The following is an 18,311-nucleotide window of genomic DNA, read 5'->3' on the forward strand; positions in this document are numbered from 1 at the left end:
CGAATCACACCAATGGACCCTTCTCCTGCTGGAGCTGCAGCTTCACCAGCCTCCGAGCCGCCAAACCGCCCGCTGTGTCAGGATGCATCCACCTCAGATGCATACTACTGAACACTCGCTCCGCATACAAACACACCGTCGAACTCTGGGACCTGCTCGACACATCCTCCCTGGACGTCGCCTTCCTGAGACGTCCAGGGAGACCTGGATGAACGCCTCCTCGGCACCAACATCGCCATGCCATCCCGTACTAATGGAGTAGGAGGTGGAATCTCCATCATCCACAAGGACACTCTCAGGGTCTCGACCAGCAACGACGACACCCTCAGCACCGCCGAACACCTGCGCTTCCAGATCCACACTGATCCCAACACCACCCTAAGAGGCACTCTCTTCTACAGACCCCCCCGAGCACAGCCCCAGTTCAGCAACTCCATCGCCGACTTCATAAACACGCACGCCCTTGCCTCCACAGACTACATCCTCTTCGGAGACCTGAACTTCCACCTCGAGAATAACAACATCAACTCCACCACCCTAATTGACAACCTCGCCAACCTAGGACTCAGACAGCTCGTCACAACGCCCACCCACTCCACCGGCCACACGCTTAACCCCATCTTCTCCGCAAACTCCCACGTTACCTTCAGCCACACCACCAAACTCCACTGGACCGACCATCGCTGCATTCACTTCACCTTCTGGAAACCCACCACACACCACCGCACTCAACAGATCTGCCACCGCAGCTGGAGCAAAGTCACCGAAGACCAGCTAATCACCACCCGAAGCCCACCCACCGACACCGCCGCCCGCAACCTCAGGCGATGGATCGACGACTGCGCCAACACTCTCGCCCCGATCAAGAAACCCTCCAACAGACACACTAACAATAAAGCCAGTTGGTTCACCGCAGACCTCCAGGCAAACCTGACGAAAACTAGAGAAGAAATGGCACCGCAAACAGACACCGGACAGCCACGCAGACCACAAGAACACCATCCGCAGACACCATCACCTCAACAGATCCTCCAAAAGAGCCTCCTTGAAGGACCGACTCAACAACAACACGCACAACAGCAAAGAGCTCTTCAACATCCTGAAGGAACTCTCCAACCCCAGCTCCAACACCAACGACATCCCACCATCGCAAAATCTGTGATATTCCCTTGCCACCTTCTTCCATCGCAAGATCGCCGACATCCACGACAGCTTCAACAACCGGACCACCCCTACAGCCACCGCCACCTCAGACCCCACAGCCACCACTCACAACGATCCCCTGCTCACCTGGACCAACATAAACAACAACGACACCATCCACATCATGAACACCATCCACTCCGGCTCTCCGTCAGACCCATGCCCACACCACATCTTCAACAAAGCTTGCTCCACCATCGCACCCCATCTCGGCAAGGCAATCAACATATCCTTCTAGACCCCGACCTTCCCGGAAAGCTGGAAGCACGCCAACATCAACGCCTTACTCAAGAAACTCAAGGCGGATCCGAGGGACCTCAAGAAATTCCGGCCCATATCCCTGCTCCCGTTCCCGGCGAAGGTCATCGAGAAGACAGACAACTGACACGCTACCTCGAGAACATCCTGGACTCGTCCCAGTCCGGGTTCCGCAGCAACCACAGTACCGAAACTGCCCTCATCACCACCACCGATGACATCAGGGCCCTGCTGGACAACAGCGAAACCGCTGCCCTCATCCTCCTGGACCTATCAGCCGCCTTCGACACGGTCTGTCACAGCACCATACGCACACGCCTCCACAACGCAGGGATCCGAGACAAGGCTCTGGAATGGACCACCTCCTTCCTCTCTGGCAGAACCCAGAGCTTCTGCCTCCCCCTTTCCGTTCCGAAGCTTCCAAGATCATCGGCGGCGTACCCCAAGGATCATCCCTCAGCCCGATATTGTTCAACGTCTACATGGCACCGCTTGCCCATGTCGCCCGACTGCACGACCACAACATCATCTCTTACGCCGATGACACCCATTTAATCCTCGCCCTCACCAAGGACCCCCACACCGCCAAAACCAACCTCCACGAAGGAATGAAGGCAGTCGCCGAGTGGATGAAGAACAGCCTCCTGAATCTGAACTCGGACAAGACGGAGGTCCTCATCCTCGGTTCCACCCCCTCAGCCTGGGACGACTCCTGGTGGTCAACCTCACTGGTAGCCTCACCGACACCCACCGACCACGCACGCAACCTGAGGTTTATCCTCGACTCAACACTCTCCATGACCAAGCAAGTCAACGCCATCTTGTCCTCCTGCTTCAACACCCTCCGCATGCTCCGCAAGATCTACAGGTGGATCCCCACCGAAACAAGAATAACGGTCATTCACGCCCTGATCAGCAGCAGGCTGGACTACAGAAACGCCCTCTACACAGGAGCCTCGGCCAGACTCCTGAAACGACTACAACGCATACAGAATGCCTCTGCTCGCCTGATCCTCGACATCCCTCGCCATATCACACCCCACCTGAGTGACCTGCACTGGCTTCCTGTCAACAAGAGAATCACCTTCAAGCTCCTCACCATGCACACAAGGCACTCCACAACACCGGAGTGGCATACCTCAACAGACAACTCACCTTCTACACCCCGAACCGCCAGCTCTGCTCTGCCGTTCGCGTCCTTGCCACCGTCCCCCGCATCCGAAGGGCGACCACTGGCGGCAGATCGTTCTCCCACCTCACCGCAAAGACCTGGAACACCCTCCCCATCCTCCTACGGCAGACCCAGGACTTGCTATCCTTCAGGAGGCTACTCAAGACCTGGCTATTCGAGCTGTAGCAGCACCCCCTACCCCCCCCCCCCCCAGCGCCTTGAGACCCTCTCGGGTGAGTAGTGCTCTTTACAAATGCTCTGATTGATTGATTGGCTGAATATCTGCCAGGAGCAGACCAGGATTTGCAGACTTCCTCAGCAGGATGCAGCAACAGACTCATGAGTGGGCACTCCACCCACAAGTCTTCCTTCTCTACTTTCAGAAGTGGGGCTTTTCCTCAAATATGCCTTTTTGCCAAAGCTGAAAACGCAAGATGCCCATAACTCCACCTCCAAGTACCCACGTCCTCTATCCAAGGACAATGCACTATGGATCAGCTGGTCAGTAATATTTGCCTACACTTTTCCACCTCTCCCTCTCATTTCCTGTCTGGTTCGTAGACGCAGGCAAACATCTCACTACGATTTGAGTAGCTCCCACTTGGACGCGTCATCCCTGGATCGCAACACTGCTGGATCTCCAAGTGGTTCTTCACGAGAAGCTCCCCAACAGACCAGACCTTCTTACTCAGAATCAAGGACAAATCAGACACCCAGATCCCAAATCTCTCAATTTAGTAATTTGGCACTTGAGGTCATAAAGTTTGGTTATCTTAATTTCCCTGAAGAATGTATGAACATTCTTCAAACAAGCACGTAAACCCACAACTAGAGCATGTTATACTGCAAAGTGGAAACTGTTTGTTTACTACTGCCAACCTAAACAAATTGACCCAATGAAAGCCACTGTGTAAGACATTATTTGCTACTTACTTAATTTACAAATGCCTTCCATTAGATTACACCTTGCCACTATGGCTGCCTATGTACAAAACAGACAGAATCCCTCACTGTTTAAAATCCTATTCATTAAGGCTATTATGGTCGGTTCCTCCAGCACCCTTTAGAAACCGTAACATTGTTTTAACCAGACTCATTGGTCCACCTTTTGAACCTCTTCATTCATGCCCCCTTCAATTTCTTTCATGGAAAGTGGCATTCGTAGTTGCCATAACTTCACTCGGACTTGTCAGTGAGCTCAAGGTTTTAACCTTAGAAGAAATATTCTTCCAAATACATAGAGACAAACTAGTTCTTCGAACTAATACTGAGTTCTCTTTTTTTTCCTAACCCTGTTTCAGTAGCATAAAGAGCTCTTCATAGTCTTGATGTAAAAAGAGGGCTCATGTTCTATTTAGATAGAACTAACACTTTCAGAAACACAAAGTAACTTTGTAGGCTTTTCTCCACCTCATTAAGGCAACCCTATATCAAAATCCGGCATTCCCCAATGGATAGTCAAATGTATTCAGACTTGCTACATAAAGGCCAAAGGAACATACCTCGAAGAAAAACATTTTACGGCCCCAGTTTTCCCTGTGAGAGCTTAGGGCTTTGAAATGTAAATAGAGTGTAAATTTCGTGTCAGAAGCACTGCTCTCTGGTAGAAGGGACTGGTTTAGAGACTTCAAGGATGGTCTGGAAGTGTGTTGATATTTCTGATGGTCTGTTTCAACCACCCTCTAAAGCAGAGGTCTTCAAACTTTTTCAGGTTGAGCCCCCAGCTGAATTTTTTAGATGTCGACCCCCCCACCCCCCCCCCACCCCCACCCCCACCACCACCACCCCCACCACCACCACCCCCACCACCACCACCACCACCTGACAGACATTTCTGGAATCTGGTAAACTACATAATTGACTGCCATCCGCATATCCCAGGCCATATCAGGCAAATAACGTTAAACAGAGTAAGAGTTTTTAGTAAACCGTAGGTTTGTGAGTGGGGGTGGTTAAATGACAGAGGCGTATCAAACAGTCCAAATCAAATGTTTCCAAGATAAATTGTGTGCAAGTTATTTTTACTAGGGTTTTACGTATGCAGTTGAGTCATAATGGGACATTATTATCTGGAGCAGCCCATTCACCTCCGAAGTAATTACCCTCAAGTCAGGTAAATACCTTTCTTTCCACAGCAAGCAAGGAAGGAAAGGCTAGCACATTTATTTTACAAGGATCTCACAGGTTGCTGACATCCCTTCCTGTGATGTCCTGTGACACCAATGCGCATTGCTTATGCTAATTAGTCCCCCCTCTTGTTTTTTAAGGCTTATGCACTGAATGGGGGTTTAGGACACGTCAGGCTTATGTTTAAAAAATAGAACTAATAAAAACTGAATGATGTTGCCTTTTTTACTCCAGAGCAATGTTGTCTGACAGACTTTGTGGTGATCAAATGAATCTTGGTCCAGCTGCACAGAGAACTGGCAGCATTGCAATGCATGTAAATACAGTGGCGGCCAACGCAGGTAAGTGCGATGGGGCGGCGGCAGGGAATAGACAATAGAATAGGTCAAATTAAATAAAGGAAACCTATTCGGTCCCCTGCCCCACTCCACTTCCTCACCGCACTTGCCTGCACCAGCCGCGACTGATGTGTGTGCCTCTAGGGAGTGGGTCTAAGCAGATAGTAGAAAAGAATGTTAGAGGCTGAAAGGGTTTATGGTGGATGCCCAAAGGCAGTGCTTAATTAATAATAATAATAATAAAAGTACAGGTGCCAAAGCTTTTATTACGTCACTACTGCCAGCACTGGCTCTTGCCAGGGCGACTGTATAGCAGGACTAACGAGTCTTGAACGAACCAACACACGCCTCCTTCTTCCTCCACCCTCTTATTTCTGCCTCTGTCTCATTCTTGCAGGTTGTTTTTTATACCTGCGTTATCCCTTTGTCGCTGTTTTCACAGCTTTCTTGCCCATTTTGTTTCACCCTATTCTGCTTTGCTCTCTCTTGCTCTTGATCAAAGTTGAATGCTAAAAAAGAATTCTTGGTTCCTAAAAAGGAGTACCGGGGGCCACCACCTGCCATCTCAGATATAAAGGGAGCGCTGCCCACATTGGAGTCAGGTCAGGAATGGACTATTTAGTAGCAGTGTTTGTAAGATCGCCCTTGGCCCCAGACCCACCCTTGGCCCAGTCGCTTATGCGCTGCAACATTAATCATGTTGTCATTTGTGTACATTGCCTTTATTTTTCTGATTGCATTACTATATAATTGTATGCTGCATAAAGTGTAGACATTATTTAATCAGGCAACAAGTGGTGCTTTACAGAGGTGATAAAGTAAGAAATAAATATAAGGCGTGAGTTGTGTACATTGCTATAAATCCTTCGTTCGACACAGGTATGGAAAGGCTGCTGAAATTTCCCATCATCAAACGCTCTCTTCTGCCTTTCCGCAAGACTGGAGAAACCCTACTTTTGAAGCGCGTTGTTGCGAGATCACTGTGAAGCATTTATTTGGGGGCAAAATATGACAGCTGCAAATTGTGCGAGGTAGCCACGCTTGGAATTCACATAACTGCACATTTGCTACCGGCACAAAATGAGCATGGCACAATTGGTGCATGTAAATGTTAAAAAAAAAAAAGGGCCACATGCTCAAAGGATGTCAACCATGTCACCCACGAATATGGCCTTCTTCAAAGTTCTTACTTTCTTTTATTTGCCATCTGAGTCTCCCAGCACCATTTCCACTTGAATTCCATTCACTTACTACAAATAAAATGGTAGTTGCTGAATTGATTACACTCTCATGTGAGGGAACCTCAGCTGCCAAACCCCACATTAGCATGAGCCAACTGCCCTTCATTTGATCCCTAAGCCATTTGTTTTCAACCTATTATAAAGAAAGATCTGCCTTAAAAGTGTGCTCTTTAAGCACAATGCATTACACAAGCATGAAAATTGCTACATTAAATGTGCACTTTTGGAATTTTTCTAGGCAAACCCTGAGTGCAAGGCATGCCCATACTTAATGTCATTTAAAGAGAAACTTTGCTTCCTTTGTGTGAAGAATCAACCATCCCAGCACAGTTGATCCAAGAACTGAAATGTTTCGCTTTCGGTTTCACAGCAGCTGAAGGATTTCAGCTCTTGGAATTAGCTTTCTTTTGAAATTACAAACGTATGGGCACGTCGTGCCCCATCGATTAGGGAACAGTGAAAGATTAGATCTTTGTTTTAAGAAAGAAGGAAAAGTTGAAAAAATAAAGGATTGCGAGCTACAAGTCAGAGAGAGCATTATGAGCAAACAGGAAAAGACCAAAAGATATTCTGATCAAGTCAACAAAACGAAAGTAAACGAGATAGAACGTGGAGACTGGGTGATAGCAAAGAAACCGTTCATGGTGGCAAAAGGAGAGTCAACCTACAGCAATCCTGTACAAGTGCAAGATGCTTCCAGAGGAGCAGTATATCTAGAAGGAAAGGGGTGGCGAAGCAAAGATGATGTGGTGAAACTAAAAAGATTTCAAGAGAAGATAATCATGAATGGAAGAGGAGCAGAGGAAGATAGTGCAAATAAGAGTATTCTAGAATGGGACGATGTTTCTGATAGACATTATTCTGCAGAAGAGGGGGAAAGTTGTAACACGTCAAATATTGGAAATATGACAGTAACCTAGACCGGAGTCACAGCAGGAGGGAGATGGACAGTGCCCCTGCAAGTGTTTCTAGACTGGGCGGTATAGTTACTCAGACCAGACTGGACAGTGACCCTACAAGTGTTCCTGGACTGGGTGGTGTAATCACTCAGACCAGAAGTGGTAGGCAAGTTAGAATGCCTAAATGTTATGATGACTTTGTTCAAGATTGTCATCTTCAATGTGTAAAGAAGGGAGATGTTGTGATTTAATAATGTTGGTCCTTATCGGCGACCTTACTCTCTGGTTATAGTGCATTATTTATGTTCATGTACTTACGTCATGCATTCCATTTTGGAATGTTAGGAATGTGTATTTAAGTGACGTCACCCCAGCGTCCCCGGCATTTTCCCTCACCTTCTCCCCACTCCACTTTTTCCCAGCTGTATTCCCTCCTGTACTTAATAAATTCTTCATCCTTTCACTTCTGTCCGTCTCATCTTTATAGCAATCTTACAGTGGAGTTCACTGAGAGGGTGTTGCGCCCCCGGGGGGAGGGAGGGGGGGGGGGGTTCGCCCCACAGATTGAAGAACTCTGCTCTAAAGCATCTGCCATTGTAGTTTAGGAAAGGACCCATTAACAGTGCTTGTTTCTCAGATAAATAAACCACTTTGTATAGATGTATTCCTCTTTGAGAACAGTTTGCCTTCCCAGCAGTATCTTGAACCATCAGGAGCTAGAACTTACACCCTTCCTTGATGCAGTTTAAGCAGCCTCCACCCGTTGTCTTCAGCCATAATTTGCCTTGGATTTTTTTGCATAGAAGGTGATGGCCCTGTTAGTGTACTACATGCGATTACATGATTCCTCTACAACTGCATAAAGTACAAATAGCTGTGTATGTATTTGTTATACATTGTGCTGTCTGTACTTTTTAATTTAATGTCCCTGATATTTTGCAGCCAAAACTTCTACATAGCGTTGTTGACCAGCTAGAGAAGTGTGGCTTCATCACAGACACTCTGTCTAAAGGAGACACTAAGTTCATGGTAAGTCTGCCGGCAACAAGTAAAGCTTATTTCTATTGGAACAGTTATATAGTGGAATCTGAAAGTGGAATGTACCTTGAAAAATGATGATTTTTCTATATGATTGTTCTTATTAACAAATTAAGTGTCAGTGGGATCTGAGTAATATAGCAAGCATGTTGACCAAACCTAAGCCAATATTTTTACCTGAACACCAACCTCTTAAAGAGAGAAACATCCTTTACGTCGCGGGCTGAGCAACGTGTGCGTTTCCCCACAAACTGAATCATGCTTGCTGTAACCATGCATATGCCTTAACCTTGCATATGTGTGGTTTATGCAGTGCATGGTCTAGATGTGGAGATTTGCACGAGGAGGAAGGATCAGGAGAGGATGCAGACTTGTATGTAGGGCTGGGGATTAGTTTTGAGGGTGAGTAATGGGAAGTTTTTAGGGTTTGCGTAGTTTTTATGGCTTAAAATTGGAGGTTTGGGTTTCCTTTCAGGGCTCTGGGGGCGGGTATTTTTAGGGCTGGGGGGTCTGAGTATTTTTTAGGGCTCAGGCTATTTTGGGGGCTAGTTTTTAAAGGTTGGGGTAGTTTTAGGGCTCAGGGTTGGGGGTGTCCGGTTGCTTTTAGAGGTCAGGGGGTCAGGGTAGTTTTTAGGGTCGGGGTAGTGTTGATGGCTATGGAGGGGTCGGGTAGTTTTTAGGGCTCAAGGGGGTCGGGTTAGTTTTTCGGGGCATGGGTTCAGGGTAGTTTGTAAGGCTCAAGGTAGGTTCAGGGTAGTGTTTAGCGCTTAGGGCGGATGGCCTTGAGTGTGAGCTTTACCACACCCCCCGTTCCCAGTCATACCTTTACCACAAAATTACATAGTAAAGGCATGTGTGGTAAAGGAATGTGTTGTTCACACGCATTTGTTTAGTCAGGGCAGTAGAGGCACGCTTGGTTTAGCCATGCCTCTATCATATAACCTCTTAAAGATGTAGGAGGTGTAAAACAAAAACAAATACTTGGGTAACGTTTTTAGAGGCTGTTCTTTACCTTCTTTCTTGAAATCTGTAAAAGGTATGTCTTGTATTCTGTTCTCAACTTTTGGTGTTATCCTCCACAGTTAAACTGTTTAGTCGATATGATTTAATACCATTTGCTAGGCATTTTGGCACACACAATGATGTTGCGATATGGGTGGACATAAGACATGAATGGGGGAGGATGTGTCCATAGGATCCTAAAAGAAATGCTTAGTTTTAATATTTCTAAAATCAAACATCAGAGACAGCAAAAATGTTCCTTTGAACTTTAAAGTCTTCAATCAATCAGGGTTGGTGAAGCGCAGCTACTCGCCCTTGAGGGTCTCAAGGTGCTAGGGGGGAGGTGTTGTGGCTCCGTTGAGTGCTGGGGTCATCCGAAGAGCCGGGTCTTGAGGTCCTTCCTGAACTGGAGCAATGTAGGGACTTACCAGAGGTGGAGGGGTAGGTCGTTCCAGGCCTTGGCTGTGAGGTAGGAGAAGGGCTTTCCTTCTGTTCTGGTCTTGTAGATGGGTGGGATGGTAGCTAAAGAGAGGTCAGCTGATCGGAGGTGTCTCTTGGGTGCATGGAAGGAGAGGCGATTGTTTAGGAATGCAGGTCCGATGTTGTGGAGGGCCTTGTATGTGTGAGCGAGGAGTGTGAAGGTTATTCTTCTTTCAATGGGGAGCCAGTGGAGGTTGCGGCGGTGTTGGGTGATATGGTTGTGACAGGGGACATCTAGGATCAGTCTGGCTGTGGTGGTCTGGACGGTCTGAAGTTTGCACAGTAGTTTCTTGTTGATTCCGGCGTAGAGGGCGTTGCTGTAGTCCAGTCTGCTACTGATGAGGGCATGCATGACCGTTTTCTGGATTCTGATGAGATCCATCTAAATGTTTTTTGGAGTATGCGGAGGGTGTTGAAGCAGACTGAGGATACTTTGTTTATCTGGTGGTACATAGGGAGTGATGAGTCAAGTATGATGCCAAGGTTTTGTGCGTGGTCTGTCAGGGTGGGGGGGGTGGAGGGGGGTTTCCAGAGCGGAAGGCCTTCCAAGGGCAGGGGACCACCAGGTGCCGTCCCACGCAGAGGCGGTGGAGCCAAGGATGAGGACTTTGTTTTCCTGTTTTGTTGAGTTTCAGGCAGCTCTTCTTCATCCAGGTGCCAACGGTTTTCATCCCTTCTTGGAAGTTATGCCTTGTGAACTTGGGTGAGGGAGAGGATGAGCTGGGTGTCATCGGCATAGGAGACTATGTTGAGCCCGTGGTTTTTGACAATGGTTGCGATGGGGACCATGTGAATTTTGAGGAGGGTGGGGCTGAGTGAGGATCCCTGGGGCACTCCACATCTGGTCTCTGTTGGTTCCGAGAGGTAGAGCGGTAGTCTGACTCTCTGGGTTCTGCCTGTGAGAAATGATCATATCCAGTCACGGGCCTTTCCGCGGATGGCAGCGTTGTGGAGTCTGGTGGCTAGTGTGCTGTGGGAGACTGTGTCAAAGGCAGCTGAAAGGTCCAGGATGATGAGCTCTGAAATTTTTCCTTGGTCTAGGAGGAAGCAGATGTCTGTGGCGGCAAGTAGGGCGGTCTCGGGCTGTGGTTGCTGAGAAATATGGATTGGGAGATGTATAGGATGTTGTTGGCTTCGGTGATGTTTGCTAGCTGGGTGTTGATGGCCTTTTCGATGACCTTGGTTGCGAATGGAAGCAAGGAGATGGGCCTGCAATACTTGAGGTCCGTCGGGTCTGCGGAGGCTTACTTCAAGAGGAGGTTGACTTCAGTGTGTTTCCAGACATCAGGGAATGTGGCGGTTTCGAGGGAGCAGTTGATTGTCCGGCGTAGTTCAGGTGCGATGGGTGTGGCAGCTCTGTGGAAGATTTGGGGTGGGCAGGGCTCTGAGGGTGCTCTGGAGTGGATGCTCTTCATTGTCTTTAGGGTGTCCTCTGTCGAGACCGGGGTCCGAGTGAGCAGTGTCTGTTGGGTGGCGTCACTGGGGGTAGGAGCTGGAGCGGTGCAGAGGTCTTGCTTGTCGAAGTTGTGGTAGATCATCTTAATCTTGAGGTGAAAAAAGGTGCTGAGTCTGTTGCAGAGGTCTTGTGAAGATGGGACGTCTGTTGTTTCGCTGCAGGGTATGGCAAATTCCTTGATGATGGACAAGAGTTCTTTGGTATTGTGGGTGTTGGTGAGTATTCTTTCTTGGAGGAATTTCTTCTTTGTGAATTTGATGAGTTGGTAGTGTGCTGTGGTGGCTGCTCTGTAGGTGGTGCATGTTTCTGGGGTTCTGTTGTTCCTCCATGTCTTTTCAAAGTCGTCGGCAGGAACGCTTGGATTCTTGGAGTGCAGGGATAACCCAGCTTGCTTTCTTGATGTGTTGTCCTGTGGCTTTCTTGAAGGGAGCAAGTGTGTTGCTGTAGTTCATGATCCAGCTGTGGAAGTTGCGAGCAGAGATGGTATCGTCTGATTTCACTGGTGGTGGGGTGCTGATGAGGGTGGAGGTGAGTTGGTCTTTGATGAATTTGTTCCAGCTTCTACGAGGGAAACTGTGGATGTGCTTGTGTACGGTGGGTTTTCTGAAGGAGAAGTGGATGCAGTACGGTTGTGTGTCCAGAGGATTTCTATGGTGTGGATGTAGGAGACACTGCTTCCTTCTGTGAAGACTGGGTCGAGTGTGTGTCTGGTTGTGTAAGTGGGAGCGGTGACCAGTTGCTTCAGTCCTATGTTGGCGAGGTTCTCTAGAAGAGTTGTGGTGTTGGAGTCATCCTGGTTGTCCAGGCCAAAGTTTAGGTCTCCAAGTAGGATGTAGTCAGTAGAGGCAAGGGTGTGGGTTACGATGAGGTCGGCGATGGTGTAGATGAAAGTATCGCGGGGAGAGGCAGTCTGTAGATGAAGGTTCCGTGGAGAGTCGTTTTAGGGTTGGTCTGGATCTGGAAGTAGAGATGTTCCATAAGGGTGCTTTTGTGAACGATGGTGAATTCTCCTCCTGGGCGGGTAGGGAGGTCTTGCAACAGGATCTTGTATCCATCGGGAATGGCTGTGGCGATGTCTGGTGCGGTGTTGGCAGTGGTCCAGGTTTCTGTGAGGCAGGTGATGTCGGCGTGTGGGTGTTGAGGACGTCTTAGATTTCTATGGCTTGCTTGTGTAGGGAGTGCATGTTGAGGAGCTTTGTGAGCTGTGATGTTCAGTGGGCTGGAGGCTGCTGCTAGGGCCCAGAGGTGGGTGAAGGTACAGCAGCAGTGTTGACAGGATGTTGGGCCTTGGGTGTTGCTTGGCATTGAAAGTTGGTAGTTGTTGCTGCATCCCGGTTTGAGAGCTTGGAGGGTGCTTGAGTCGTAGCAGAGGCGGGTCGAAGGACCAGGGTCCCTGGCGCTGGTCGCAGTCGGGTCGCGGATGGGCGTAGATGTGCTTGCCTTTAAAGTTGCCGCTGCGCAGCCGCACAGCAGCCTCCATTAAGTAGGGTTCGGGGGGAGGGCAGTCAGCTGGGGTGCGGGAGCGGGAAGGACACACAGGAAGGGGGAAGGGGCTGCTGGGGCAGCGGGGAGAAAGGGCGAGATAGGAAAAAAGAGAGAAAAGAGCAGAGAAAGCAAAGAGGGAAAAGAGAAATGAGGACACAGAGAAAAAAAGCTGATAGGTGGAACAGCAGAATAGCTGAGTGCTCTCCCACTGGACCACCAGGGATGAGGTGCAGGCAGATGTTTGCAGGTGGAGGAGGGCCTCAAACACCCAGCAAACTGTGAGGTCAGGGGGTTCAGAGGGCAGCACTTAGTGGTGGAGCTACGCAGGGAGAGCAGTCACACTGACCAGGTTAGTGGCCTAGCTCTTGACTTACATATAGTTCTATCCTGTATTCCAAGAGGGAACGTGGGTGAGATGTGAGCAAGAACAATGTTCCCTCAGAATATGTTTAGAAGGGGTATTGTGCCATGCCCCCTTGCTAACTTTTTTAAGCTGCTGAGGATATTAAAAAACCTTTGCTTGGCAGTAGGATGCAAATCATGTGAATCTTTAATGGACTAAGAAACTGCAGAAATACTGCTAAAAGCAAGTAACCTTTTCTTCTGCACCTTGTGGTCCTTGGATCTCATGCCTCTGAGCTAATAGTGCTTGTAAATGTCCAGCGCTAAGAATTGATGCCCAAGATCTGCCTGCCCCTTTTGGGTCTTCCTCCCAAACCTCAGACCCTGTGCCATGCTTTCATGTAATTGATTTAAAAACGTAACTCTGTCTCTTCCTTGCTAGGGGGTGTGCCAGCTAGAAGCAGAAAATGGAGTGAAGAATCCATATCGCAGGTTAGACATCAGGTAAAGGAATTTCTTGCTCTTTGACTTCAGCGTAAGAGGTGTGCCTGTTGCAGGATTAGTGAAGGTGTATTGTGCGGTTCTGTGCTTGTGATGTATGCGCAGGTCCTTTAGATCCTCATTATTATGTCCTGTTTTAAAAGATATATATATATATATATATATATATATATATATATATATATATATATATATATATATGTTCGAGGCATATGTGCTGCAGATGGTACATTTATGAATAGATCGCCATCTGGTGTTGGGCTCGGATGATTGCACTTGTTTTTCTCTTGGAAAAGTCTTTTGTCGTCACGAGACCGATGACTCCTCCTTTGGGTGCTAGTGCGCATGGGCATCGGCTCCATCCTTAGATTGTTTTTTTCCGCCATCGGGTTCGGATGAGGATCGAAGCGCTCCGGATCGACTTCGAGAAAAAAGTTATATTTCGGCGCGTATTCCCTTTCCAATTCGACGGTATTGTTATCGAGCGCGAGTACATTTCCATTTCGACGCGCTTCGACGTCAACAACAAAATTTCCAACTTCTACGTCGACGAGACCGGGAGGCCTATCGCGACGTAGTCCAGCCCGGAGTCCATGGAAAGGACTCCATTCAAAAAATGTCCAACGTGTGGTGCTAAGTTCCCACACAAGGACCTACACGAGGTGTGTAACCTCTGTTTATCGCCTGAACACGAATCCAGGGACTGTGAAGCCTGCGCGGCATTCTCCTCCAAGTCGACGATTAGAAACCGTCGAGCCCGAAGACACGAGGCGTCGAGAATGCAGTCAGAGGCAATCCCGGAGCTGTTCGAGGCCCAGCACCCCGAAGAGGAAGAAGAAGATGAGGACGAGTCGGGGTCGGAAGCGGGCGAGTCTGGTGTCGAAGAAATCGACGTTCATAAAACCGTGAGTGACGACGTCCCTTTACCAAAAAACCGACCCCGTTTGGTGTCGACCCCGCCTTCAAGCCCAGTCAGACAACCGAAAAAAGTTTCCGACGCCCCGCCTTCGGGCTCGGCAACGAAACCAAAACACTCGGCCTCCCACCATGTTGGATCCGAGAAGCGATCGACATCGACATCGAAGCTCCATACCAAGGAAAGCTCGCAGTCGAAACATTCCATGTCGAAACCGAAACATGCTTCGACGTCGAAGACTTCCTCGACACCGAAAAGATCGGATTCGAGCAAACTCTCGGTGCCGAAAACACAAAACACTGACAGTCAGAAGCAAAAGCACCTTTCGGAACCAAAAACTTCAGTACCGACACAGGAGCATCAGACAGATCCAAAACAAAAGACTTTGTTTATTGATCCGCAAACTGGCAAGGTGGTGACAAAACTGCCTAAAAAGAGGAAGAATGAACAGTTGGACGACAAAGCTCCTCCTCCTAAAAAGAGAACAATGAGGACAAATACAACTCCTCCCCTCTCTCCACAACCTAAAGACACACCCTCTTCTCCTCTTCCTCACACTATGCCAGCTATTCCTCCACCTTCTACACCACGGCCATCTACACCTCAAACAGATGTAGAAAGTGACACAGGGGAGGGGGAACTTCCTAGGTATAATGACGACACTGTCCCAGAAGACGCAGACCCATGGGAAGATTATAACGCAGTGTCAGATAATGATAATGACCCTGAACTGTATCCCTCAAAACCCTCACCACCTGATGATAATACAGGTTTTGCACAGTTAATTAATAGGGCAGCAAAATACCACAAGGTAGACTTACATGCGGAACCTCAAATAGAGGATTTCCTTTTAGAAACACTACCTGCTGCACAAAGAACATCAGGAACACTACCAATGCTTAAGGGTCTCCTCAATCACACATCAGACATATTCAAAGACCCTATGAGGGCTAGGGTATTAAACCCAAGAATTGATAAAAAATATAAGGGAGCCCCAAAGGACCCAATATTTATCAAAGGACAAATACCTCTGGACTCGCTAGTAGTCACAAACGCTCGTAAGAGAGCAAACACATTAACTACAGGAGAAGCTCCTCCTCCTGACAAGGAGTCCAAGTTAATAGATGCCTCTGGCAAAAGAGTAGCATCCCAAGCGGCAAACAGCTGGCGTATATAGCTAATACGCAATCGCTACTTGCACGTTATGATAGAGCTCATTATGATGAGTTAGAAAAACTCATTACACATCTCCCTAAGGAACATCAAAAAAGGGCAGATCAGCTCATACAAGAAGGGAAGATAATAACTAACACTTCCATTAAGTGCGCCTTAGACGCAGCAGACACTGCAGCAAGATCCGTAAACACCAGTATCATGTTAAGAAGACATGCATGGCTCAGAGTCTCAGGGTTCAAACAAGAGGTACAAACATCCTTATTGAACCAGCCTTTTGAGGGGAAAACACTTTTCGGCTCAGGTACAGATGAGGCGTTAGAAAAGATGAAAAAAGACACAGAAACGGCTAAGTCAATGGGAGCATTGCAACAGCCAACTCAAAGGGGTTCCTTTCGTAGGTCCACCTATAGAGGCGGATCAAAGAATACAGGCACAAGCCAGCAATCAACCTCTTTTACACCAACATCACCCAGAGGTAATTCTAGAGGCAGTTACAGAGGTAACAACAACAAAGGTAGAGGTCGCGGAAATAACAACAACCGCAACTCTCCTACCCCAAAACAGTGACTTCATACAGCTCCCCCCAGACCATATAACACCGGTCGGGGGACGTCTATCACAGTTCCTACCTGTCTGGGAAAACATCACATCAGACAGGTGGGTAAGACAAATTATCCAACATGGTTATTGCCTAGAACTCACAACTACCCCACCAAACATCCCCCCAAACAGCGTCCAATGAGTCAAGATCATCTAACATTGTTAAAACAGGAAGTACTATCACTACTACAAAAACATGCCATAGAGAAGGTTCCACAACATCAACAGGGAACAGGAGTATACTCTCTATACTTCCTAATTCCCAAAAAAGACGGGTCTCTAAGGCCAATACTAGACCTCAGCCCTTTCAATGCATACATAAATTCGGAACATTTCCACATGGTCACGCTCCAACAAGTACTTCCTTTACTGAAGAAAGGGGACTTTCTTTCTACACTGGATCTAAAAGACGCTTACTTTCATATCCCAATTCACAAAGCCCACAGGAAATACCTCCGTTTGTTGTAGAAGGACAACATTATCAGTTCAAAGTCCTTCCGTTTGGGGTCACAACAGCACCAAGGGTGTTCACAAAATGCCTAGCAGTGGTTGCAGCTCACCTAAGAAGACAACAAATACATGTCTTCCCTTACCAGGACGACTGGCTAATAAAGGCCAAGTCACAAGAAGAATGTCTTCAAAACACACAAAAGACAATTCAGTTGCTGCACCAGCTAGGGTTTACGGTGAACTACACAAAATCCCATCTGCAACCAAACAAGGTTCAACAATATCTAGGGGCTACTATAGACACAGAAAAAGCCAAAGTATACCCCAATCCAGTCAGGATTCAAACAATGCTCACATTGATTCAAAGATTTTAACCACAACACTCACTAACAGCTCGAGTGTTCATGCAGCTATTAGGGATGATGTCCTCTTGCATACTGCTAATACCATATGCCAGACTACAAGTGCGTCCTCTGCAAGAATGTTTAGCAACACAGTGGAATCAGGCTCAAGGTCAGATTACAGATCTGGTGTTGGTAGACGACCGCACACATCGCTCTCTGAAGTGGTGGAACACAACAAACATTTCCAAGGGGCAGTCGTTCCTAGAACGAATTCCACAAGTGATGCTAACAGCGGATGCATCGCTCACCAGATGGGGAGCGCATATGGAGAAATATACAGTACAGGGAAGATGGAGTGTACAGCAAAAAAGACTGCACATCAATCATCTAGAACTACTAGCAGTGTTTCTAGCATTAAAAGCCTTTCAAATGCAGATTCTCAACAAAGCTGTCCTGATCAGAACAGACAACATGACAGCAATGTATTCTATTCAAAAACAGGGGGGACGCACTCTCTCCAACTATCCAGACTAGCGCAGGAAATTTGGAGATGGGCCATTCCTCAAAACATCTATCTGTTAGCCGAACACCTACCAGGAGTTCAAAATCAGATAGCAGACATCTTAAGCAGAGAGTCAGAACAAATACACGAATGGTAACTGCACGACCAAATACTGCAGCCATTCTTCCAAAGATGGGGACAACCAGAGATGGATCTCTTTGCCACTCATCAGAACGCAAAATGCCAAAGCTTCGCATCCAGGTACCCACACCACCTGTCGCAGGGCAATGCATTATGGATAAATTGGTCCAACAAATTTGCATACGCTTTTCCCCCTCTCCCACTAATTCCATTAGTGGTTCGAAAACTGCAACAACATTCAATGACCATGATACTAGTAGCACCCACGTGGGCACGACAGCCGTGGTTCACCACGCTCCTGCAACTCTCACAGGTGCCACATCAAAAATTAAGAATCTTACCCATGCACCTTACACAGAACCATGGAGAAATAATGCACCCAGATCCCAAACAACTGAACCTAGCGATCTGGCTCCTGAGGTCTTACAATTTGGATACTTAAATTTACCTCCAAACTGTATGGAGATCATTAAGCAAGCGAGACGTCCCACCACCAGAGCATGCTATGCAGCAAAGTGGAAAAGGTTTGCTGTATACTGTAACAGTAACAACATCAACCCTCTGGACGCATCCACAAAAAATATTATTTGCTACTTACTACACTTACAGCAATGTAACCTTGCTTACACCTCCATTAGAGT

At 47.7% G+C, this 18,311-nt stretch overlaps 1 protein-coding gene across 1 annotated transcript in view; it reads left to right on the forward strand.

Annotated features, from left to right (window-relative positions):
• POLB (DNA polymerase beta) overlaps positions 1–18,311 on the forward strand; it is a 129,246-nt gene that overhangs the window by 80,199 nt on the left and 30,736 nt on the right. The window contains exons 11-12 of the mRNA XM_078666218.1: positions 8,180–8,266; positions 13,483–13,544. Coding sequence (XP_078522344.1) covers positions 8,180–8,266; positions 13,483–13,544 — 149 coding nt within the window. The remainder of the gene's footprint in view (positions 1–8,179; positions 8,267–13,482; positions 13,545–18,311) is intronic.

This window comes from Lissotriton helveticus, chromosome 11 (genome assembly GCF_964261635.1).
Source record: "Lissotriton helveticus chromosome 11, aLisHel1.1, whole genome shotgun sequence".
NCBI lineage: Eukaryota > Metazoa > Chordata > Amphibia > Caudata > Salamandridae > Lissotriton > Lissotriton helveticus.